General features: G+C 44.7%; 1 protein-coding gene across 1 annotated transcript in view; it reads right to left on the bottom strand.

Annotated features, from left to right (window-relative positions):
- Window positions 1–11961: 11961 nt before the first annotated feature.
- Window positions 11962–27677, bottom strand: part of STAT1 (signal transducer and activator of transcription 1) — a 1171385-nt gene continuing 1155669 nt past the window's right edge. The window contains exon 21 of the mRNA XM_068244925.1: window positions 11962–15321. Coding sequence (XP_068101026.1) covers window positions 15298–15321 — 24 coding nt within the window. The 3' untranslated portion in view covers window positions 11962–15297. The remainder of the gene's footprint in view (window positions 15322–27677) is intronic.

The following is a 27677-nucleotide window of genomic DNA, read 5'->3' on the forward strand; positions in this document are numbered from 1 at the left end:
CCTATCTGACACCACATTTTCTGGTATCCCATGCAACCGAAAAATGTGCTGGATGAAGAGATCTGCCAGTTCCTGAGCTGAGGGGAGTCTGTCCAGAGGAATAAAGTGAGCCATTTTGCTGAACCTGTCGACTAACACCCAGATGACAGTTTTACCCTCAGATCTAGGGAGTTCGCCCACAAAGTCTATGGACAGATGGGTCCATGGTTGCTCAGGCACCGGCAATGACTGAAGCATGCCTACCGGAGCCTGTCTGGAAGGTTTATTTCTGGCACAGATTGAACAATCTCTGACAAACTCCTTACAAACTGAGACCAGGGACGGCCACCAGACGCATCTAGCCAGCAAATCCTGCGTTCTAGCCACCCCAGGATGCCCTGCATTCTTATGTGCATGAAACAATTGTAAAAGTTGCAAACGATAATGCAGTGGCACGAACAGAACCCCATCTGGTTTCCCCTCGGGAATGTCCTGTTGATAGGGACCCAAAGTAGACAACCAATCCTCCCATGTGTCGGTGGCTGCCAAGACAACTTTCTCTGGCAGGATGTTCTCAGTGGTTGGTGGCTGTACTGTCTCAGACTCAACACATCTAGACAGGGCATCTGCCTTGATGTTTTTACTTCCTGGCTTGTAGGTTATGATGAATCTGAATCTCGAGAAGAATAAAGACCATCGGGCTTGTCGGGGGCTAAGTCTCTTGGCCCCCTCAATATATTCTAAATTCTTGTGGTCAGTATAGACCGTAATCGTATGTTCTGCCCCTTCGAGCCAATGGCGCCATTCCTCAAACGCGAGTTTGATGGCCAACAACTCTCGGTTTCCAATATCATAATTTCTCTCGGCGGGAGAAAACTTCTGAGAGAAAAATGCACATGGATGCAATCTGCCCTGAAGACCGGAGTGTTGAGACAGTACAGCCCCAACCCCAACCTTTGATGCATCCACCTCCACTATAAAAGGAAAAGTGACATCAACATGCCGCAAAATGGGGGCGGAACAAAACAACTTTTTCAAAGAGGAAAAGGCAGTATGCGCTTCGGCTGACCAATGTGAGAGATCGCGGAAAAGCCGCCACAGGTGCTACTGAGCAGGCGGCTGATTCCGCGTCCAGTGCGGCGGATTGCACGCAGAAGCGTGTGTTTGGTAGCAGGGCGGAACGCGGAAAAGCCGCCGCATGCAGCAGCAGTAAGGCGGCTGGTTCCGCGTCCAGCGCGGCGGTTTGCACGCGGCAGCGTGTGTCTGGTGTGGCTGAGTCTGTTAGTGCACATAGGCTTAGGAATACACGCGCGCGCGCTGAGAGGCAGAATTCTTATACTAAGCAGGAAGAGTCAGCTGACCACGCCGATCAGCTGACTCCTGAGCGGGATACTATTGGTTGAGCAATTAGGGGTGGTGCTGGAGAGCACTACTCCATATATAGTTCCTGCCGCTCACTTGCAAGTTGTCTGCCGTTGCGATCACTACGTGGAAGCACTCAGACCTAGTCAGATCCTTCAGTGTGTTTGAACCAGGTGGAACTGGGAATTCACACTTAGCCAGATTATTTGAATTGTATTCTGTTTATGCTTAAGCTAGTTCCAGGGTGTAGAGACCAAGGACCTCACACCCAGCTTAGGGAACTGTATTATCATCTGAGTTATTCTCCAGACTAGTTCCAGGGTGCTAAGACCACGGACCTCGCACTCAGATTAGGGAACTGTATTAACATCTGTGTTATACTCCAGACTAGTTCCAGGGTGCTGAGACCACGGACCTCGCACCTAAGACTAGGGAACTGGTGCGAATCACTTTGTTATACTTCAGACTAGTTCCGGGGTGTAGAGACCAAGGACCTCACACTCAGACTAGGCATTGTTTGATATCTGTTATGACTTATTGCTTTCCTGACTACTCTTCTGTCATCTGATTCGGTACCTCGTATATCTGATACTGCGTTGCCAGACCCTGCTAGCCTTGGATACCGAATCAGCCTTCTGTCTATGTACTTTATCTGTCAGTGTGTTGCCGACCCGGCGTGCCCGACCTCGAGAGCTATCTCTCCCCTTAAGAGATAGTCTCCAGATCAGATAGTGACATCCCATTTAGGTGTCACTCTCTCTCTGACCCTTCCTGTCTCCAGCCTGACTCCTCCCCTTGGAGAGCCTCAGGCTGCTGGAGGGTTCTTGTGCTCCCAGAGCAGTGTCTCTTTACGGTATATCTCCTGCTCAGCAGGGGCATCACTCAAAGTATTACTGTTACACCAAACACTCACATATCTATAGGTGTCCAGAGGTTAGCAATATATCTGATTATCGGTGATACTGCAGATCATCAATAATCGGGTATATATCTGCATTCTTGGTGATAATGCAGATCACCAATAATCAGATTCTCTCTGCGTGCTGACACCAATCGTTACAACCAATTATAAGTGTCTGCCCCCTTTTTGGTAAGTTCCGTGAGAGGTGACACCACAGAAGAAAATCCCTTGATAAATTTTCTATAATAGTTTGCAAAGCCAAGGAACCTCTGGAGTGCCTTCAGCCCTAAAGGTTGTGGCCACTCCAACACAGCAGATACTTTTTTGGGGTCCATGGAGAGTCCGGCAGTAGAAATGATGTAGCCCAAAAAGGGGACCTCGGACACTTCAAAGAGACATTTCTCTAATTTAGCATATAAAGAGTTCTGCCTCAATTTCCTTAAAGAAAACCTGAACTGAAAATTAAAAGTCAAAATAAGCATACACAAGTCATATTTACCTTCCATGTAGTCTACTCCTCAGTGTCTTTCTCCTGTCCCACGTCCTGTTTGTTCACTGTGATCAAGGGAATTTTCCGTCCTCCATTTTGAAAATGGCCATTACCCCATAACAGCTTCCTGGTCAGCACACAGTTAAACTGTAACATCGCCCACTTGAGCCACAGGGAAAGATGGACATTACCTGGTACATCAGTTTTCCTCTCAGCTATAACTGACTGCAACTGATATTTTATTGACAGCAACTAGCAACTGATATATTTCAGATCTGACAAAATATTGTCAGATCTGGAAGGGATTATTGTCAGAAGAAAATGGTGAGCTTCTGAAAGGAACTGATGGCAAGGTAACTATGTAATGTTCATTTGAAGTTACCTCATGTGTTTATTTTAAATATTTTTACTCAGTACAGGTTCTCTTTAAGACAAACTTTACATGCTCCCTGTGTTCAGCCAAATTGGGTGAGAAAATAAGTATGTCGTCCAGGTAAACAAGGACGAACCGCCCTAAGACTTCTCTGAAAACCTCATTGATCAACTCCTGGAAGACGGCGGGAGCGTTACACAACCCGAAGGGCATGACCAGGTACTCGTAGTGCCCGTCGGGTGTGTTGAACGCCGTCTTCCATTCGTCACCCTCCCTTATGCGTACCAGGTTGTATGCTTCCCTTAGGTCGAGTTTGGAAACGATACATGCATCAGTAACCTGGGAAAACAAGTCATCGATTAAAGGGAGTGGATAACGATTTTTTATGGTAATCTTATTTAACCCTCTGTAATCAATACATGGCCGGAGCCCACCGTCCTTCTTTTGTACAAAAAAGAATCCTGCTCCGGCCGGAGACTTTGAAGGACGGATGAACCCCTTGGCCAAGTTTTCTTTAATGTAATCCTGCATAGCAAGTTTTTCAGGACCGGAAAGGTTATATAAATGGCCTCTAGGGGGCATACAACCTGGTATCAACTCAATGGGGCAGTCAAAACTTCTATGTGGAGGAAGTTTTTCCGCCGCTTTAGGACAAAAGACATCAGTAAATTCAGTATATGGTGCGGGCAATCCTTCCATTTGAACCTTGGTAACGCAAACAGCCACTTTCTCCAAACAATGATGATGACAGTAGGAGGACCAGCTTAATAGCTGCCCGGAACGCCAGTCAATCTGAGGGGAATGCTTTTGCAACCATGGCATACCAAGGATCACTGTGGAAGTGGCCGTCTTGAGCACAAAAAATTGTATTTGCTCCCTGTGCAGAACCCCCACCTGACATAACAATACAGAAGTCTGAGACAGAGGTTGTTTCCCCTGGAGTGGAGAGTCATCCACTGCAGTAACAAAAATCTGCCTGTCCAAAGAAACAAAAGGAACGCCCAACCTCATAGCGAAATCATAATCTATGAAATTGGCTGCTAAACCCGAATCTATAAATGCTTGGGTGGACAAAACTCGATCCTCCCAGGTAATAGAACACGGGAGAAGTAAACGATTCTCGTTTAGAGGTAACACAGGCTCGCCTAGGGTAGTACCTCTAGCTACACCTAGGCAGCAGAGTTTTCCGCCTTCTCGGGGCAATTCTGTACCACATGGCCCTTCTCCGCACAGTAAAAGTAGAGCCTCTCTGTTCGTCTCCGATTTTTCTCTACCTCAGACAACTTGGAATGTCCGATCTGCAGCCATCTCGTCCTGAGGAAGAGAAGGAGATGGAGCAGATGAGGTGATAGGAACGGGTCTCCCCGCGAATCTACCTCGAGTTTGTCTTTAGTAACGAACCCGGTGATCTATTTTAACGGCTAATGAGATCGCATCATCAATAGTCTTGGGTTCTGGATGGCTTAACATAAGATCAGCCACTGCATCGGATAATCCCGTTAAAAAACAATCCAATAAAGCAAACTGTCCCCATTTAGCCGACACAGCCCACCTTCTGAATTCTGCAGCGTATGTTTGAACGGTGTTATGTCCCTGCCTGAGAGTTTTGAGTTTCCTCTCAGCCGTCACTGCTAAATCGGGGTCGTCATATATAATTGCCATAGTTTTAAAAAATTCCTGAACAGACGTTAAAGCTTCATGACCAGTAGGGAGACTGTAAGCCCACGTCTGCGAATCCCCAGATAATAGAGTTTTAATAAAAGTCACTCTCTGACCCTCAGACCCTGATGACGTAGGTCGTAACTCAAAATACGAAAGGCAGTGATTTCTGAAAGTCAGACCTGTGTCCTGAAAACTTTTCAGGGAGAGGTATCCTGGGTTCCATAACAACAGGGGATGGCACTGGTGCATTAGTTGTCTGAAGGGTGCGCCCCACCTCAGACAACTGATTGATCTGTGTCTGTTAAGCTTTAACCGTGTTGGTTAGGCCGTTAACGGCCGTGGTTAACAGTTCAAGTTGACTGCACAGTGTCTCCATAGACAATTTTGTAGTCTGCAGTTCTGTAACGATTGGTGTCAGCAATAACAAAGTTATGAGTATTTGGTGATCTGCAGTATTACCAATAATGCAGATACTATATCTGATTATATGGTGATCTGCAGAATCACCAATAATACAAATATAGCAACACTGAGAAATATCGAGACCTTAGTCACACTTTATTTATTGTACTGAGTGTAGTGATTGGTGCAAACAGTAAGTATTGACAGATTTGACTATGTCTCACCAGAGGAGCTGGTGGGCACTGTCAGCACAGCCAACACCTCACCAGTGACAAGGGCTCACTGGTGAGTAGCAAGGTCAGACTAATCGAGTCGGTAACAGACAGGCAGATACAGTACAAAATCGGAAGGCAGAGCAGAAACGGTTAAAAGGCAGAGTCGGTAGCAATATCAGATGGGCTAAAGTACAGAATCACTGAGCAGAGAGAGATAACGATATTCAGGCAGAGTCAGCAACAAGATCAGATGGGCAAAGGTACAGAATCACTAGAGAGTAAGAATAGTCAGAAACGAGCCAGAGTCATAAACAGATAATACAATATAATGCACAAATCCTATCACTGTGTGAAATCCCCGGTTTCCTCCCGGATCAAAGCACACCGGATCTAACTAAGGTCTGAGCGCTAACACAAAGTGATCGCAACAGCAGACAAGTTGCGAGTGAATCCTCCGGGCTTAAGAGCCCGAGGAGACCTTGAGGCACGCCCCCTGCTCCCGGCCAATCAGCAGCAGCGGGCGCATGTAGTGACGTCAGCTGACCCGCAGGTCAGCTGAGACGTCTCCTCGCCGCATAAAGGTCACGACGGTGCTCGCGCGAACGCGTCAAAGCGACCTTATGGGCAGCAGACAGACCCGTCCTCGCCGTTCTAGCTGCCCCAGGCACGGGTAGGGGGCCAGGAGGAGACACGGAGGCAGCTGCGGTGACGGCGCTGTTCGCCGCAGCTGCCCCACTATTTGTGACAGAAACCTTGTTAATCATCATGATTTTCCTGTATAAATCGTTGGTTGTTACGATAAAAAATGTCTGTTAAATGTATCATATAAGAGACACACACAGTGATATTTAAGAAGTGAAATGAAGTTTATTGGATTTACAGAAAGTGTGCAATAATTGTTTAAATAAAATTAGGCAGGTGCATACATTTGGGCACTGTTGTCATTTTATTGATTCCAAAACCTTTAGAACTAATTATTGGAACTCAAATTGGCTTGGTAAGCTCAGTAAGCCCTCACCTACATACACAGGTGAATCCAACTATGTGAAAGAGTATTTAAGGGTGTCAATTGTAAGTTTCCCTCCTCTTAATTTTTCTGAAGAGTAACAACATGGGGGGGGGGGGGGGTCTCAAAACATCTCTCAAATGACCTGAAGACAAAGATTGTTCACCATCATAGTTTAGGGGAAGGATAAAGAAAGCTGTCTCAGAGATTTCAGCGGTCTGTTTCCACAGTTAGAAACACATTGAGGAAATGGAAGACCACAGGCTCAGTTCAAGTTAAGGCATGAAGTGGCAGACCAAGAAAAATCTCGGATAGACAGAAGTGATGAATAGTGAGAACAGTCAGAGTCAACCCACAGACTAGCACCGAAGACCTACAACATCATCTTGCTGCAGATAGAGTCACTGTGCATCGTTCAACCATTCGGCACACTTTACACAAGGAGGTGCTGTTTGCGAGAGTGATGAAGAGGAAGCCTTTTCTCCGCCCACAGCACAAACAGAGCCGCTTAAAGTATGCTAAAGCACATTTGGACAAGCCAACTTCATTTTGGAATAAGGTGCTGTGGACTGAAGAAACTAAAATTGAGTTATTTGGGCATAAAAATGGGCATTATGCAAGGAGGAAAAACAACACAGCATTTCAAGAAAAACACCTGCTACCTACAGTAAAATATGGTGGTGGTTCCATCATGTTGTGGGGCTGTGTGGTCAGTGCAGGGACTGGGAATCTTGTCGTTGAGGGACGCATGGATTCCACTCAGCATTAGCAGATTCTGGAGACCAATGCCCAGGAATCAGTGACAAAGCTGAAGCTGCGCCGAGGCTGGATCTTCAACAAGACAACGACCCTAAACACTGCTCAAAATCCACTAAGGCATTAATGCAGAGGAACAAGTACAACATTCTGGAATGGCCATCTTAGTCCCCAGACCTGAATATAATTGAAAATCTGTGGTGTGAGTTAAAGAGAGCTGTCCATGCTCAGAAGCCAACAAACCTAAATGAACTAGAGATGTTTTGTAAAGAGGAGGAATGGTCCAAAATACCTTCAACCAGAATCCATACTCACATTGGAACCTGCAGGAAGCATTTAGAGGCTGTAATTTCTGCAAAAGGAGGATCTATTAAAAATATTGATTTCATTTATTTTATGCACCTGCCTAATTTTGTTTACACAATTATTGCACACTTTCTGTAAATCCAATAAACTTCATTTCACTTCTCAAATATCACCGTGTGTGTCTCCTATATGATATATTTAACTGACATTTTTTTATCGTAACAACCGACGATTTATACAGGAAAATCATGTCAATTAACAAGGTTGCACAAACTTTCACATCCCACTGTGTGTGTGTGTGTGTGTATAAATATAATTCATTTTGGGCTACATCAGTGAGGAGTAGCTCCACTGCACCACGCAGCAATTGATTATGTGTCGCAGTTTGCACCAAAATAGTGATGCTCAGTTACACTAGCATATTGCAGTCCAGGATGTAAAGCTCAGACAAGTGTTGGACCTGACAAAGGGCATCACAATACATCACTTGTAGCAGACCTTTTAAACCCAGCCAAGTTTTGGACTAGATGATCAACGTCACGTTATATCACGTGTGACGCCTTCCCCAGTCACAAAGACTTTCCGCAAGCCGTGTGTGCAGATTTCACAGTGCACGTTTCAGATGCAGTGTCATGCTAGTAAATCTTTCCCTGCTAGTAGCTGAAGCTTTCAAAAGTTACATCATTGGGGCAGAAGGAACTAATTTAGCTCTGGTTTCATATCAGGTTTCCTGGAAAGCACAGGCTCCTGCTGTTTAACAATGCCATAAATCTGGCTCCTGCTCTGACAGACATCGTAAACCGGGTCTAGCAGAGAGGGTCTCCGGCTTTGGCACCTCTAAAGAACTTCAAAATGAAGCTGGGAGATGCTTATCACACAGTTGGTTTGTACCAAAATAAACTGACCTGCTAGTAACCTCCAAATTCATATCTCTTCATAATTTCTTAGTTTTTAAGCTTTTTAGGATGATCCAATGATGCTAGCAGCACCAGTTTTTCATTCTAACACTAGAGGGGGGGGGGGGGTTAGGGTAAGGCACCAGGAGTTTTAGGATTAGGCAGGGGAGGGTACTTAGAGTTAGGCATCGCCAGGGGGATTGGTTAGGGTTAGGTATCAAGAGGGAGAGCTCATATTAGGGTAATATTAAGTCATATTAAAGTATTTGCAAAGATTGGCCTGTCAAGTGACTGGCAGCCTATCGGGCTAATTAAAGTGTGGTGGTCGTGTCCTAAACAGCTACAGAACAGGACAGGGCTCAGAGCAGGAGTAAAAAGAGCGGCCACCAGATACAAGGGAGCACACATAAGTTAGAAGCGCACACAACACTGCCCATAGCGTGCGCTGAGGATTTTAACTTGCACTGCTAAAACTAAGCTACGCTTATTTAGCAGTGCAGCTTAGTGAATCAAGCCCATTCTGGGAAACTTCCAGAATGATAGGACCTAAGATCGCGCAGCAATACAGGTTTGAAGTACCACTGAACATTTACTCCTGTCACTCCCCTCATGTTTGATATCTGGGGATGTGTAACGTTGCACTGAACGTGGATATGCATTCCATTTCTTGGTGTGACCTATGGGCATGGAGAGACTGAGCAAAACCAGTATTGTGCCGAAATCTCTCCTCTCTGGGAAAGAACCTCCCCCCTGTTCCAGTTACACAAGGCTTGAATTGTGTGTGTGTCACTCATAACCACTCCCAGCTACAGAGGAGGTTAAAAACACAGCCATGCACTCAGTCCATCGTCTTTGTTCATCATCTGTTGTCGATTTACATCAACGGGCCAGGTGGACTCTGTCTTAAAAAGTCCAAGATGGCCATGAGGTCAAAGACTTTTAATTGCCGAATGGACTTCCAATAATGGTATACTGAACTGTATTATAGACATTCTCTTTCCATTTTTAATCTCTTACTCATTTCTATAACCCCAGTCTGTTCTGACTGACAGGTATATTTACCTGTTGGTTATAAAGTATATTTGTGTGTATAGCTTTATAAAAAACGAACAATTTAATCTTTTCAGTCATCCACTTGTTTCTACTTATCTAATCGTTGCTTAGAACTTTGCCTCAGAAGAGACACACTACAGAATATTTTTATTTTAAAATGTTGATTTGCTAGCTAGGTTGTAAAGTAACTGTTTATCCCTTTTAGGAGTTCCTAGGTGGAGTCTGTTCGCTCCCATTTAATCCGGACAGTGGTGGCAGCATTACCATCAATTTCCAGCACAAAATCGATAATTTTATTTTACCAATTGCACATACAATTGTATCATGTATGGGCCCACCAACCAATCTTAAAAGTTTACTACACTCACAGTGAAATAGTCTCCAGTGAATGAGACCTGTATGGCAACCGTGCCTACTAAGACAGGATTGGTGGGTGGTTGTCACAACATGTAACAGAAGTCTTAAACATGGCCATTTTTTGGACCTGACAAAACCCCTCGGGGCCCTCTACCTCTATTCTAAAGGCCTGTGTTTCGCTTGTAATGGAGCTGTGGAGCATGGTGGATAATTTTTGGACTGAAAGAGCCCCCTCAGGGCCCATTCTGCCTCTATTGGAGGACTGGATAAAAGCTGCCATGTTCCCTTGGCCCTCTCATAAAATGGCCTCACCAGTAGCATAAAAAAGCCTTCCTGATATTTTTCATGACTTTTACAGTGTTATGCAGAGTTGTGGAAGTCTTGACATGTCTTTTTAAATGCATTTGAAGGCTCTACAAGCTTTATGTAGTCCAGAATAATAACCCAAATTTTCCCCTGTTGAACTCGACGTTCAATCAACATGATATTCAACCAACACAATTGCTTGGAGCTAAGCATAAATTATGACAAGTAACTACAAAGTCAAATCATATGCCAGCACCAATACCCTGCTAATTTGGGGTATGTAGCATGTAAGGAAGCTTTACAAAGCACGAAAGTTCGGGTCCCCATTGTCTTCCATTATGTTCGGAGTTCGGCGCGAACACCCGAACATCGCGGCGATGTTCGTCGAACGTTCGCGAACCCGAACATCTAGGTGTTCGCCCAACACTACTTGCCATACAATATTTTCATGTTTGTTCCTCTGTGAGCCTGCAATTCAGCACTAGGGATGGTCAGTGAGATGCAAATTATTTTGAGTTGATGCTGAATTATGCAAATTTTGTATGCAAATTTAAGAGGCTTGAAAATGGACCAATCACATTTTACCTTAGAAGGATTTGATTGGTTCAAGCTGCATAAATGTGCATACAAAATTTGCAAAATGCTGTATCAACTTGAAATTATTTGAATCTCATTGACAATCACTAGTCTGTACCTTAACTACTGGCAGGCATGAAAAAACCCAGACAGCACCAACTACCCTTATCTATAAACACACCCACTAGCAATGCAATAGGCTAAAACATAAATATATATATATATATATATATATATATATATATATATATATATATATATATATATATTGCACAGAGTGCTTGCTTGGCAGTTGGCAACAGCCATTATTTTACACACAGACACGGGTTTCACCACAATATCCGCCACACATTCTTCTCACTATTAGAGAAAAATACCGGCAAACATTGATTGTGGAATGGAGGATTTCAGCTACTGATTGGTATGAAGTTCAACCATGGGTTAAAGTTCACTTGACAGATTTGTGTCCATACCTGCTGTAACATAAGTGCTCGCTTTTTATTGTTTGTTTAATCCAGGTTGTTATCAGAGGTGGTCATCGAGATGCAAATCATTTTCATGAAAACAGTATGCAACTTGAAACTGGACCATCAAAACAACGTCCAATCAATTTTGATTGATCCATAAATAAAAACTGAAATTATTTGCATCTCTTTAGCAATCTGTTAGTTATTACAACATTCGTCTGGTGAATTGCCCAAAAGTCCTGGATAGCTCAGATTTGCTTGGCAAACTTTAAGAGGCTCCTGTAGGAAAAAAATGACTCCGCAAAGGTACAGTTTACAAAAGGGGAGGAGAGAGAGTACCACCATACACTGCAATTTGTCCCCATCATTAGAGGCACAACATTGGCTTGAAGTTGCGTTCTTTTTCATTGCAGTATTGGTCAGCACACTACATATTTCGGGGCATTGACTTTCATCAGGTTATGAAGGGAAATTACCTTGAACATTCGGTAGTATGGGCTGACTGACAGCCGATCACAGTGATTGGCTGACGGGGGGAGGGGGGCATTTAAAATAAATAAAAAAAATACACATTTTTATTACGAAAATAATAAAATAAATATTTCCCCACCCCAAAAAAACATTGGAGGAGCGATCAGACCCCACCAACAGAATGCTCTGTTGGTGGGGAGAAAAAGGGGGGGGGGGAATCACTTGTGTGCTGACTGCGGCCCTGCAGCGAATCCTTAAAGCTGCAGTGACCAATTTATTGAAAAATGGCCTGGTCTTTAGGGGGGTTTAACACTGAGGTCCTCAAGTGGTTAATGTTATGTAGTTGGATATTGTTTCCATCAGTCAATACATTTTAAATTACATTTTTAAGCAAGAAGGTGACTCCAATTTTATTCTGATACAAGAAGATTTTTTTGTTTGCCGTATAGTAATCGATAAGTCGGTTACAATTGTATAACAAAACAAAATATCTTTTTCATGACTGCCCCACAGTGCATACAAGGAACATAGTGATAGTAACAAAGGTAGAAATAGAGGTACAATACAAGTATGCCAAGTATTTCAAATATTTAAACAATTTTGACACAGTGTTAATTATTTTAGAGACGATTTAAAGTGTAACAAGTTTATGGCAGCTGGGAAAAAGCTACTTTCAGTCTGTTTGTGTGTAGGCGGCTTGGTTTAAAATGTCTACCTGATGGAAGGAGCTCGAACAAGGTGTTTCCAGGGTGACTGTTGTCCTTGAAAATTTTTTGGGCCCTTCTCATACAGTGAGTGTTATACATTGAGTTCAAGTGATGGTCGTTCATTGCCGATAATGCTTGCTGTTTTAACAAGTGGCTGCAGGGCTTCGCAACCAGCTTTGGTACAGATGTTGTACCAGGTTGTCATGCAGTTGGTCAAGAGAAGGCAGAAAATAATAGAACTTCTGACAATAGAGTTGAAACTGGAGAAAAGATAGAAAGTCTTCTTCATTTGATATTGCATTACTTCTACTGTTACCCACACTGGCATTGCTCACTCACTGGACTCCTTAGTTGCCAGATGTTCTTAATTACCTCATAAATTGCAGAATCTCTGCAGTCACTGGAGCTCTTTACACAGATCAGCACAGTGGCTCTCCGTACTGTTGGTACTATACTGTACCGTCGTTTTGTGCACATCTCCACAGTAGGAGCCTGCCTCTCTTCCTACTTTCCAGGCTGCAAATGTCCCTGCTTACTTCTGCCTGCCTCTCTTCCCCTCATCTGCCAAATGTACAGAGGCCATTCAGCTTATACCAAGTATACAACTCAACACGGCAGGATTGACACCCACTTCCCAACTTTGCCATTCAAAAAAGGGAAAAACTGGTTGACTTATGCATGAGTATATATATCACAATCATTGTTTAAATGTTTTAAAACCACTGGTTAAATTTCCTAGTCTATAAAATGACTGCCTTTAATAATAAATACTCACAAATAATCAATCATTCTTAAAGTATAAGTTTGGTTTTGTATTTATGTAAGTATTTTATTGGATCTGATGTGGCATCAAATAATCATGATGGAAACACATAGCTAGTATTTGGGTATCATCAGACACAGGGTTATGTATAAGTGGTTTAAGCTAGTGTTATCAAGGTGTTGCATTAAAAATTATAATGGGTGACATTTATGAAAGCTTGCTTAATATGTAAGTGATAATTTTTTAGGAATGAAAGAGTTTCCATTTATTTTTTTTACATCAAAAATGGCATTTTTTTTTTTACAAAACATTGAAAAATACTGTTTATTTAAATTTATATTAACCACTTCACCCCCAAGGGGTTTTTACCCTAACAGACCAAAGCAATTTCACCTGTCAGCACTCCTCCCTTTCAATTGCCAATAACTTTATTACTTCTTATCACAACAAAATCTACAGTCTATATTTAATCTATATTCTAAAATATATTTTATTCTATATCGACTATACCTTGGTTTTTTCCGTCACAAAATTACTGTATATACTCGGCTATAAGTCGAGAAATTTAGGACTGACTCACAGTGTAAAAGAGTAGGGGTCACCTTATCTGCAGTCAGTCCTAAATCTCTCTAATTATAGCCAGGAAGGAAGGGGGGGGGGGGGGCACCTCTCTCTCTCTCCCTGCCCTGCAGTGCTGGAGCTACTCTGACACCCTTCTCATCTATTACAATCTAAACTATGGCCGCTGATAACTGCCCCCCCCCCCGTGATACAATGAGCTGTTCATCTCTCTTTCACACATGCTGGCCTGCGTAATGTAACTATGGTGACATCGGGACTAGAAGTACGCAGATATAGGCAGATCAGTGTGAGTGGGAGAAGATGATGTAGCACATGGCGGCAATGGTGAGTGATGAAGCTGTCACTGCAGGCTCTGCATTGTATCACAGTGAGGGGACAGGCAGTAGCAGCGGCCCCCTTTTAGAATGTGATGAAGGAGAAGGGGGTCAGAGCTGGTCACAGTTTTGGGCTGCAGGGAGAGGGAGATTATACATCATATTGTATCACAGGTTACAGCACTGCAGCAAGCTCCATTAAATTGTAATTATAAATGCACAACACTGGATAGTGGATGAAGGAGTCTGGATGCTTTGGACAACAAATCAGTTTGATTTGTTCCTCTTTTCACAACTTATCTCATCTGCCTATAGAGAGAATCTCTCAGAAGGGCTATTTAGTCTGCATAAACAGGTGCAGAGATTGCTGGATAGACTTATATTTGGGTAATTATAAAATTCCAGGTTAAGAGGGCCAAATATTGGGGTCGACTACACAAGGTCAACTTGTATTCAAGGATATACGGTAGGCTTCTTGTGGGCAATACTTCTTGTTTGGTCAATAATTAAAAGTCCTTACAATAAAAGTAATATACCCTTCATGATATACATATTTTAAAAAGTTGAGTCCCGAAGGCAATTATATATATATATATATATATATATATATATATATATATATATATATATATATATATATATATATAGTGCAATTTTACTTTTCACCACTAGATGGCACTAGAAACACTATCCTAATTTACCAGAAAGTGTTCACTTTTTTTTTTTTTTTTTTTTACATTACATTACTGCTTCCTTTATTATGAATGGACATGGCCCCATCGAGGTCATGTCCATTCATTCCAGGCACTGCGATTGGTTCAGAGAACACTTTTTTCCCTTCACTAATCCCAGATCTCCGACATCCGATGGGTACAATCGGCGGGCACTTGTGCACAGCAGTGGCAGGGGCAAGAAACGCATTAAAACATCTTGGAACCTTTAAGAGGCTCCAGCACGATGGTTTAATGCGGCGGCTAAGTGGTTAAAGAAAATCTGTGCCTGAAGTTGGGTTTAAGATATTCATCAAAATTAAATATAAGATTGTTTCAGTTTGCACTGGCTTTAATAAATCTTTCTTAGTGGGTTTATTTTATATTCAAGAACTTGCTCACTTTTCCTCCTTGGTGGCTGCCTCTGTTACCTAATGCATCTTCTGTAAAAGGCATGTACACAGGGTTTTTAAACTTCTTTATTGCATACAAATTTGGGTTTTTAGCATACCTACTTTTTTGCTTACCATAAGATAATATACCACACTTTTAAGCATTTATTATCAATTGAGCAATCTGATAACAGCATGGCTAGAAATTAAAAGCTGCAGCTTGATGTTGGCATATTGTTCAGAGTATGGTTTCAGGAACTGTGAAATGTATCCATCTGTTAATAAAGAACAAACACATTGTTTTTTATTATCACATTTCTCTATTTGTCTTCTTATAATAAAGGTTAGAAATTAGTTTGTTATTAGATAATAGTTAGGATTTTAATAAGCTTAAAGGATACCCGAAGTGACATGATGAGATAGACATGGGTATGTACAGTGCCAAGCACACTAATAACTATGCTGTGTTCCTTTTTTCTTTCTCTGCCTGAAAGAGTTAAATATCAGGTATGTAAGTGGCTGACTCAGTCCTGACTCAGACAGGAAGTGACTACAGTGTGACCCTCACTGATAAGAAATTCCAACTATAATACACTTTCCTAGCAGAAAATGGCTTCTGAAAGCAGGGAAGAGATGAAAAGGTTCAATAGTTCATAGATTTTAGCTATGGCATACTTCAATGAATGTCATTGAGCAAAAACAATAAAACAGTTAAAACTTAAAGTAGATTTAAACATAAAATAAAACTGTTGAATATCTTAAAGTCATTTTTAGGAGAAGGAAGATAGAAACAATTGTTTATTTCATTAGTTTATTTTCGCTTCGGGTGTCCTTTAAGAGAGGTATAGAAAATAATAGTGAGAAATATTAGTATGTTTTAAAGATAGAACGCATATTGTGTAATGTACTGACAGATAAGCCATCTTTTGAGTATAGAATGTGCTCAATTTAAGACAGCTACTGTCTGCAAGTTACACTAGTCCTCCAATACAGACACAAGATGATGAATGGGAAAATAAGCAGCTATTCTCAGTGTGAGATTCTAGATGTCTTGTATGTGTGGCACCAAAAACCACTTCATTTCCTCCACTGAAAATACTCAGTTGCTGAAAAGACCACAAAAGGACCTCAGGGCTACCCAGTGGCTGTATTCTCTCCTTAATACTGTTGGTGCCAAGCTGACGTTTTCAGTTGCAATACATATTTACATAGGTATCTATATTGGAAATAATACATGCGTCTAACAAGTTTAATCTCTTGAGACTCATCGCATCTCAATCCAGAGGAAAGAAAGCCTACTCTACTTGACTAGATCACGGTATCCTCTTTTCTCAAACAACAATCATAGCAGTAGATACCCTTTAAAGTAAAGAAATTATACATGTCCCTTTTTAAAAAAAGAAAAACAATATTTTTATTTCAGTTTTACAGTCATATCACATTATTATTTATTTATTGTATTTATAAAGCGCCAACATATGATGCAGCGCTGGACCGCTTGACATTAGTTTAGGTTACAGACAATATTTAGGGGTGACATACAGCAATATGACAATGCAGGAATACAACAAAAACCAGATCACGCGGCACAGGTAATGCACAAGGTAATACTTAGTCAGTCACTGGATGAGAGCATGGAGATTAGGCGATTTGAGTTCATTCAAATGCATAGCATGGGTGCACAGTGCATGATCAGGTAGGACACAAAAGGAGGAGGACCCTGCCCAAAGGCTTACAATCTAGAGGAAGAGGTAGGGACATGAAAGGTAGGGGACCAGAGTTCAGCTGCGGGTTTAGAGCACTTGTGAGTGGTGGTAGGCCAGAGTGAAAAGGTGAGTTTTGAGTGCCTTGTTGAAGGAAGGGGCTGCCCTAATGGGTGGAGGTAGGGAGTTCCATAGTGTTGAAGCAGCTCTTGAGAAGTCCTGGAGGCGTGCATGGGACTGGGTGATGCGGGGGGCGGTCAGGCGCAGTTCATTGGAGGAGCGGAGTGAGCGGCTAGGTGTGTACCTCTGAGTAAGATCGGAAATGTAGGTTGGACAGGTTTTGTAGACAGATTTGTAGGTCAGACACAGTATCTTGAATCTGATTCTGGACTGGATAGGAAACCAGTGGAGGGATTCATGGAGTGGAGCTGCTGTGGTGGAGCGATGGGAGAAGTGGATAATTCTGGTTGCCACATTCGGTTGAGTGGGCAGGTCAAAATCCAGATTGCAGTGGATCTAGCAGTGAGTTGGCATTGAGGTACTGGGTCAGGCGTTTGTGAACCAGACGCTCAAGGAGTTTTGAGGCAAAGGGGAGGAGGGAGATAGGGCGGTAGTTGGAGGGTAGTGAGGGGTCGAGGGAGGGTTTTTTTGAGCAGGGGTAGTACAGTGGCCTGCTTGAAGTCTGAGGGGAAGGTGCCTGTGGCTAGGGAGAGGTTAAACAGGGTAGTGAGGACTGAGGCCAAATCCGTGAAGTGAGGCTGGAGTAAATCAGAAGGGATGGGGTCAAGGGGGGAGGTAGTGGTATGGGAAGTCTGCAGTAGGTGGTTGACTTCCTCAGTGGTAGTAGGCGTGAAGGAGGTGAGGGGAGGATAGGTTGGAGGAGGAGCTGGTTGGGAGGGGGTGGGAGGTGAAGATTGGATATTTCCTAACGGATGGAGACAATTTTGACGGTGAAGTGGGTGGCTAAATCTGTGGCAGAGAGGGAGGAAACGGAGGGTGGGGAGGTGGGTTTAAGCTGGGAGTTGAAAGTGGCAAAAAGACGCCGGGGTTTGTAAGCTTGTGCTCCGATGAGCTGAACTTGGTAAAGTATTCCTGCTTCGCATCAGTAAGGGCAGTGTGGACCTGCAGCAGGTTAGTCTTGTACTGTAGGAAATCCTGGTTAAGTCTAGTTTTCCTCCATTTCCGTTCAGTGGCACGTGTTACCCTCTGGAGATTGCGAGTGTGGGTAGTGCGCCAGGGCTGGGGGTTAGGAAGGGCGGTTGCGGCGGAATATTGGGGGAGCAGCTTTCTCTAGGGCTGATGAGAGAGTTTGGCGATACTGAGCTGCAGCAAGATTAGTACAGGTTAGGGTGGGGAGAGTGGAGGAGAGGTCATGGAGGGGGTCAGCAAGGGCACTAGGGTATACTAAAATAAAATAATATATACAACTATAACACTGTTTTGTTTGAGCAAACTATGTATAGTATAGTAAGAAATGCATCATAATAATAGCAGTACATCAGAAATATTAGCATGTTTCTCTTAAAGGTTATTCACGGTTGGTGGGGGTGGGAGATAAGTCGGTTAGGGCCCTCAATGTAATTCCAATCTAGGGTAGGCGTGGGCCCAGGGACGTTTTTAGGCATGCCATTACAGGCCAATGCCTGGAGCACCATTAGGCCTGGGAACCATGCAGCTGGATTAAGCCCCACCCCAGACTAAGCCCCACCCCTGCAGGTGTTCTATTACCTGTTTCTGCTGCATATGCTTAGAGTAAGTTGCAGGCAGCTTCCGCTGTGTACCTCTGTGCCACCTCTCCCCTTGTGCATCCTTCTTTCCCCCTTTATGCCTCCTTTTGTCCCATTTGTGCATCCTTCTTTCTCCTCGTGCCTCCTTCAGCCCCTGTGCCAAGTGCCATGTCTGACCCCCTGTGCATCTCTCCCACTATGCCTAGGCTCATTCTGTCCCCCTTTGTGCCTCTCTCTATCTCCCTGTGCCTCCTTATATCCCCTTGTGCCATTATCTGTCCCTGCCCCCTCCTGTAATCCCCAGCCCAGTGTGTAAATGCAGAGTATAGTGCAGCAGAAGCTGTGCTCTCACCTCCCTGCCGGAGTCCAGGGCTGTGCCTGTGCGACCATCCTGTCTGTCCTCTGCTTACTCTAGTGCTAGTACCTCACTCTATTCATGTCGCATGTAATCATGCTACATGTGGTAGGAGATGCTGGGCACTAGGCCAAGCAGACAGTTGAAAGCACAGCACTAGGCTCCAGTAGAGAGATGAGAGCACAGCTTCTGTTGCTATATACTCTGCATTTACACACTAAGCTGGGGGAGAGCAGGAAGGGGGCATGCAATGAAATGTGACAGGATCAGCGGGTTGTTTGTATTTTTGGTGGTGGTGGTGGGGGGACAGGACTTCTTGCATGGAGTGACAAAACGGCTAGAGACACACCCCTGTGTGGGCCCATCCGCATGCCACTCTCAATTGCGTTCCCTAGGTTGGGAGCATTCTATGCTTGTGCAGTTTAAGTCTTTGTAAACTGTGGAAGAGAATGGTCCTGGCCAAGGAGAGTGTGACACAGTAGCCGCAAACACAGCTGTGGTCAAGTATCTTTTGGAGGGGACAGCAGCACTCTGGGCATCAGAACTACAATGAGTTACCTAATAGACTAGGGGCTGGAAGCAGTCCCAGGTAAGTAAAACTAATCACCTCCTCCCCCTACCTTAGATATCCTTTAAAGAACATTGATGTACAGCTTTGTAGACAATAGAAGGCAACAAAACTATCTATAACACCATATCATTCTCCATTTTTAAACAGACCCCCAGATCTTAGGGCAGTGCCACATCATGTGTGCAAAGTCACCTGTATTTATTCTGCATTCAGATAAATTACCCAGCCTTATGCATCTTAAACAGCCTTTACATTGTGAGGTGAATTTGAGTTTTGATCTGTATAAATCTAAATCTGGAAGCTATCACTGGGACAAATATGTGGATTGGAATTCTTCCCAATCAGACTCTGACAAAGAATGTTCCATACATGGGAGAAGACAAGAAATGAGATCATACAAAACAAAAACACCAGGGTTGGGGGGAGGGGTGAATAGTGACCAGGCTCTATAGAAATATGTTTAATGTATACAGTCTCTAACCATGGGAGTTTTGCACTCAATTCAGCATGAATAGTTCCATAAAAGGGCTGGCTAGCATATATTGCAAGTATCCACATTTGCAAATGACCAGGCAGTGTTTTGGGTCAAAGGTCGGTCCTCAGGCAGCCCAATCACAGGTGTCTGAGTAGCAGATGTCATAAAGTATACAGTATTCCAGAATTGCATATAAGGCAAAGACACAAAAGTACATAAAGCATAAATTATCCAAGATTTGTAGGAAAAGCAGCCCAATCGCAGCTATTTAATTTTTAATTAAATTTTTGAATTTAATTTAATATTTAATTCAATATTGTAATTCAATCTGCAATCAGAGCCGGCCTTTGGGGGTGGCAAGTGGGGCAATCGCCCCAGGCCCCGCGCCTGAGGAGGCCCCGCACCCTCTGCAGTGCTGGGGAGAGCGGGCATAGTTGTTAAAACTCACGTGTCTTCACCGATGCTCCCAGCTACCATCTATTTCCTCTCCCAGCATCGGTGTATTGGTAACAGCGCCCCCTATGATGATGTGACCGCGTGTCACTACAAGGGGGCACTGTTACCAATACACAGATGCTGGGAGAGGAAATAGATGGTAGCTGGGAGCATCGGTGAAGGCACGTGAGTTTTAACAACTATGCCCGCTCTCCCCAGCACTGCAGCCACCTTATCTAACCTGTACTGCAGGGCACCTACCTATCTAATCTATACTGCAGGGCATCTACCTATATAATCTATACTGCAGGGCACCTACCTATATAATCTTTACTGCAGGGCACCTATCTATATAATCTATACTGCGGGGCACCTACCTATATAATCTATACTGCAGGCTGGCACCTATCTAATCTATACTGCAGGCTGGCACCTATCTAATCTATACTGCAGGCACCTATCTAACCTATACTGCAGGCTGGCACCTACCTAATCTATACTGCAGGCTGGCACCTATCTAACCTATACTGCAGGCTGGCACCTATCTAACCTATACTGCAGGCTGGCACCTATCTAATCTATACTGCAGGCACCTATCTAATCTATACTGCAGGCTGGCACCTATCTAACCTATACTGCAGGCTGGCACCAATCTAATCTATACTGCAGGCACCTATCTAACCTATACTGCAGGCTGGCACCTATCTAATCTATACTGCAGGCTGGCACCTATCTAACCTATACTGCAGGCTGGCACCTATCTAACCTATACTGCAGGCTGGCACCTATCTAATCTATACTGCAGGCACCTATCTAATCTATACTGCAGGCTGGCACCTATCTAACCTATACTGCAGGCTGGCACCTATCTAATCTATACTGCAGGCTGGCACCTATCTAACCTATACTGCAGGCTGGCACCTATCTAATCTATACTGCAGGCTGGCACCTATCTAATCTATACTGCAGGCTGGCACCTAGCTAACCTATACTGCAGGCTGGCACCTATCTAATCTATACTGCAGGCTGGCACCTATCTAACCTATACTGCAGGCACATATCTAACCTATACTGCAGGCTGGTACCTATCTAATCTATACTGCAGGCTGGCACCTATCTAATCTATACTGCAGGCTGGCACCTATCTAACCTATACTGCAGGCACCTATCTATCCTATACTGCAGGCTGGCACCTATCTAATCTATACTGCAGGCTGGCACCTATCTAATCTATACTGCAGGCTGGCACCTATCTAACCTATACTGCAGGCACCTATCTAACCCATACTGCAGGCTGACACCTATCTAATCTATACTGCAGGCACCTATCTAATCTATACTGCAGGCTGGCACCTATCTATACTGCAGGCACCTATCTAACCTATACTGCAGGCTGGCACCTATCTAATCTATACTGCGGGCACCTATCTAATCTATACTGCAGGTTGGCACCTATCTAATCTATACTGCAGGCTGGCACCTATCTAACCTATACTGCAGGCTGGCACCTATCTAACCTATACTGCAGGCCAGCACCTATCTAACCTATACTGCAGGCACCTATCTAACCTATACTGCAGGCTGGCACCTACCTATCTAATCTATACTGCAGGGCATCTACCTATATAATCTATACTGCAGGGCACCTACCTATATAATCTATACTGCAGGGCACCTATCTATATAATCTATACTGCGGGGCACCTACCTATATAATCTATACTGCAGGCTGGCACCTATCTAATCTATACTGCAGGCTGGCACCTATCTAATCTATACTGCAGGCACCTATCTAACCTATACTGCAGGCTGGCACCTATCTAACCTATACTGCAGGCTGGCACCTATCTAACCTATACTGCAGGCTGGCACCTATCTAATCTATACTGCAGGCACCTATCTAATCTATACTGCAGGCTGGCACCTATCTAACCTATACTGCAGGCTGGCACCAATCTAATCTATACTGCAGGCACCTATCTAACCTATACTGCAGGCTGGCACCTATCTAATCTATACTGCAGGCTGGCACCTATCTAACCTATACTGCAGGCTGGCACCTATCTAACCTATACTGCAGGCTGGCACCTATCTAATCTATACTGCAGGCACCTATCTAATCTATACTGCAGGCTGGCACCTATCTAACCTATACTGCAGGCTGGCACCTATCTAATCTATACTGCAGGCACCTATCTAACCTATACTGCAGGCTGGCACCTATCTAATCTATACTGCAGGCTGGCACCTATCTAATCTATACTGCAGGCTGGCACCTAGCTAACCTATACTGCAGGCTGGCACCTATCTAATCTATACTGCAGGCTGGCACCTATCTAACCTATACTGCAGGCACATATCTAACCTATACTGCAGGCTGGTACCTATCTAATCTATACTGCAGGCTGGCACCTATCTAATCTATACTGCAGGCTGGCACCTATCTAACCTATACTGCAGGCACCTATCTATCCTATACTGCAGGCTGGCACCTATCTAATCTATACTGCAGGCTGGCACCTATCTAACCTATACTGCAGGCTGGCATCTATCTAATCTATACTGCAGGCTGGCACCCATCTAATCTATACTGCAGGCTGGCACCTAGCTAACCTATACTGCAGGCTGGCACCTATCTAATCTATACTGCAGGCTGGCACCTATCTAACCTATACTGCAGGCACATATCTAACCTATACTGCAGGCTGGTACCTATCTAATCTATACTGCAGGCTGGCACCTATCTAATCTATACTGCAGGCTGGCACCTATCTAACCTATACTGCAGGCACCTATCTATCCTATACTGCAGGCTGGCACCTATCTAATCTATACTGCAGGCTGGCACCTATCTAATCTATACTGCAGGCTGGCACCTATCTAACCTATACTGCAGGCACCTATCTAACCTATACTGCAGGCTGACACCTATCTAATCTACACTGCAGGCACCTATCTAATCTATACTGCAGGCTGGCACCTATCTATACTGCAGGCACCTATCTAACCTATACTGCAGGCTGGCACCTATCTAATCTATACTGCGGGCACCTTACTAATCTATACTGCAGGCTGGCACCTATCTAATCTATACTACAGGCTGGCACCTATCTAACCTATACTGCAGGCTGGCACCTATCTAACCTATACTGCAGGCCGGCACCTATCTAATCTATACTGCAGGCACCTATCTAATCTATACTGCAGGCTGGCACCTATCTAACCTATACTGCAGGCTGGCACCTATCTAATCTATACTGCAGGCACCTATCTAACCTATACTGCAGGCTGACACCTATCTAATCTATACTGCAGGCACCTATCTAATCTATACTGCAGGCTGGCACCTATCTATACTGCAGGCACCTATCTAACCTATACTGCAGGCTGGCACCTATCTAATCTATACTGCGGGCACCTATCTAATCTATACTGCAGGCTGGCACCTATCTAATCTATACTGCAGGCTGGCACCTATCTAACCTATACTGCAGGCTGGCACCTATCTAATCTATACTGCAGGCTGGCACCTATCTAATCTATACTGCAGGCTGGCACCTATCTAACCTATACTGCAGGCACCTATCTAACCTATACTGCAGGCTGACACCTATCTAATCTATACTGCAGGCACCTATCTAATCTATACTGCAGGCTGGCACCTATCTATACTGCAGGCACCTATCTAACCTATACTGCAGGCTGGCACCTATCTAATCTATACTGCGGGCACCTATCTAATCTATACTGCAGGCTGGCACCTATCTAATCTATACTGCAGGCTGGCACCTATCTAACTTATACTGCAGGCTGGCACCTATCTAACCTATACTGCAGGCCGGCACCTATCTAACCTATACTGCAGGCACCTATCTAACCTATACTGCAGGCTGGCACCTACCTATCTAATCTATACTGCAGGGCATCTACCTATATAATCTATACTGCAGGGCACCTACCTATATAATCTATACTGCAGGGCACCTATCTATATAATCTATACTGCGGGGCACCTACCTATATAATCTATACTGCAGGCTGGCACCTATCTAATCTATACTGCAGGCTGGCACCTATCTAATCTATACTGCAGGCACCTATCTAACCTATACTGCAGGCTGGCACCTACCTAATCTATACTGCAGGCTGGCACCTATCTAACCTATACTGCAGGCTGGCACCTATCTAACCTATACTGCAGGCTGGCACCTATCTAATCTATACTGCAGGCACCTATCTAATCTATACTGCAGGCTGGCACCTATCTAACCTATACTGCAGGCTGGCACCAATCTAATCTATACTGCAGGCACCTATCTAACCTATACTGCAGGCTGGCACCTATCTAATCTATACTGCAGGCTGGCACCTATCTAACCTATACTGCAGGCTGGCACCTATCTAACCTATACTGCAGGCTGGCACCTATCTAATCTATACTGCAGGCACCTATCTAATCTATACTGCAGGCTGGCACCTATCTAACCTATACTGCAGGCTGGCACCTATCTAATCTATACTGCAGGCACCTATCTAACCTATACTGCAGGCTGGCACCTATCTAATCTATACTGCAGGCTGGCACCTATCTAACCTATACTGCAGGCTGGCACCTAGCTAACCTATACTGCAGGCTGGCACCTATCTAATCTATACTGCAGGCTGGCACCTATCTAACCTATACTGCAGGCACCTATCTATCCTATACTGCAGGCTGGCACCTATCTAACCTATACTGCAGGCTAGCACCTATCTAATCTATACTGCAGGCTGGCACCTATCTAACCTATACTGCAGGCACCTATCTAACCTATACTGCAGGCTGGTACCTATCTAATCTATACTGCAGGCTGGCACCTATCTAATCTATACTGCAGGCTGGCACCTATCTAACCTATACTGCAGGCACCTATCTATCCTATACTGCAGGCTGGCACCTATCTAACCTATACTGCAGGCTGGCACCTATCTAATCTATACTGCAGGCTGGCACCTATCTAACCTATACTGCAGGCACCTATCTAACCTATACTGCAGGCTGACACCTATCTAATCTATACTGCAGGCACCTATCTAATCTATACTGCAGGCTGGCACCTATCTATACTGCAGGCACCTATCTAACCTATACTGCAGGCTGGCACCTATCTAATCTATACTGCGGGCACCTATCTAATCTATACTGCAGGCTGGCACCTATCTAATCTATACTGCAGGCTGGCACCTATCTAACCTATACTGCAGGCTGGCACCTATCTACCCTATACTGCAGGCTGGCACCTATCTAACCTATACTGCAGGCACCTATCTAACCTATACTGCAGGCTGGCACCTATCTAATCTATACTGCAGGCACCTATCTAATCTATACTGCAGGGCACCTATCTAATCTGTACTGCAGGGCACCACCCTACCTCAGAATCAGAATCAGAATCACTTTATTTCGCCAAGTACAACGGGAGTTGTACCCGGAATTATTTTTGGCACATACAGAGTCGGTGATTGTACAGTAAGCATTACGGTTACAGTAAGCATTGCATGTACAGTACAACATAAGAAGGCATTTGCACAGTACATAACCATTGTGAAGGAAGGACCAGAGGTGTGATCTGAGTGCTATGTGAGTGGAGCTGCCACATTAACCTGCAGTGCTCAACGCTCTGCAGCAATTTCAGATGCCTGCTGTGTGTCCTTGGGACAGAAAGATGGAAGAAAGAGAGAGAGAACAGAGAAAGAGTAGACGGAAAGTGAAGAGAAAGAGAGTAGAGACAGAGAAGGAGAGAAAGAAAAGGAGAGAGATGGCAAAAGTCCTCCTGGAGTTGCATTGGTGATCTGGTTGGCTACTGGCATGGTTGGCTGGCTGGTCTAGTCTGTAGACTGTCCTAGGTACATGTTGCGGTCGGTCGATGGTCGGAGACAGGCAGCAAGACCTCAGCCGACTGGCAGTCAGAGAGTGGTGGTCATCAGCTGCTGCCCACGTGGTGGGCTTCCGAGTCCTCAGGGCTCCGCAAAGGGTCCTTGGCTTGCAGAGTAGTGTGGGGCCAGGTGGACAGCACTGGCCTGCAGCTTAGTGTGGGGCCAGAGGATCATCACTGGCCTGCAGTTTAGTGTGGGGCCAGGGGATAGCACTGACCTCTAGAACAGAGTGGAGACAGTGGGTGGCATTAGCCTGCAGCTTTCTGGTGGATGGCACATGTCTGCGGCTTGGTGTGGGGCAACACTGACCTGCCAGTGGTGGAGCCTCAGCAGCCTAAAGTGGGTCCGAGGGTGATGGTGCCGAGTGGATCCAGGAGGAGGCTGTTGGCAGTGATGGCGAAGGGTTCCTGCTTGCTGTGCTGGGCTGCTGAAGAGCAACTGCATGGTACACCCAGTGGAGTGGTGGCAGCTAGGACCGGGATTCCTCAGAGCAGCTGGGGAAAGCATCACATCTCCAGGCTGCGCAGTGTCCCAGTCAGCGGCAGGATGGACGATGATTCATCTGGAGCAGGCACGTCTTCAGGCTGTGCAGTGTTTCCAGGCAGTGCCGGTGAGCAGGCAGCAGAGCTGAGATCGGAACGGCTGGGGCCAGCGCCACGTGGACAGCAGAAGCAGCAAAGGTGAGATCGGAGCGGCTGGGGCCGGCATCACGTGGGTCATCAGCTGAGCTGACCACTAGGTGAGCCGGACCTCATGGCAAGTGCCGTTCAGCCTGAGCCCAGTAAGCCGATGTGTCTCCCATCTGCCCGATGGTGTGGCAGAGCTGGAGGGAGACTACCTAGGCGGTTTTAGCCGTCGGTCCAGGGGGAAAAGGGGTGAAAAAGAGATATGTGAGCCGGAGCCCTGTGGCCGTGGCTACCCAGCAGGCGCCATCTTGATCTATACCTAATCTATACTGCAGGCACCTATCTAATATATACTGCGGGGTACCTACCTAACTAATCTATACTGCAGGCACCTTCCTATCTAATCTGTACTGCAGGGCACCTAACTACCTATCTAATCTGTACTGCAGGGCACCTACCTGTCTAATCTATACTGCAGGCACCTATCTAATCTATACTGCAGGCACCTATCTAATCTATACTGCAGGCACCTATCTAATCTATACTGCAGGGCACCACCCTATCTATCTAATCTATACTGCAGGCACCTATCTAATATGTACTGCAGGGCACCACCCTACCTAATCTATACTGCAGGCACCTATCTAATATATACTGCGGGGTACCTACCTAACTAATCTATACTGCAGGCACCTTCCTATCTAATCTCTACTGCAGGGCACCTACCTGTCTAATCTATACTGCAGGGCACCTATCTAATCTGTACTGCAGGGCACCTACCTACCTATCTAATCTGTACTGCAGGGCACCTACCTGTCTAATC

The sequence above is a fragment of the Hyperolius riggenbachi genome, chromosome 7 (assembly GCF_040937935.1).
Source record: "Hyperolius riggenbachi isolate aHypRig1 chromosome 7, aHypRig1.pri, whole genome shotgun sequence".
Taxonomy (NCBI): domain Eukaryota; kingdom Metazoa; phylum Chordata; class Amphibia; order Anura; family Hyperoliidae; genus Hyperolius; species Hyperolius riggenbachi.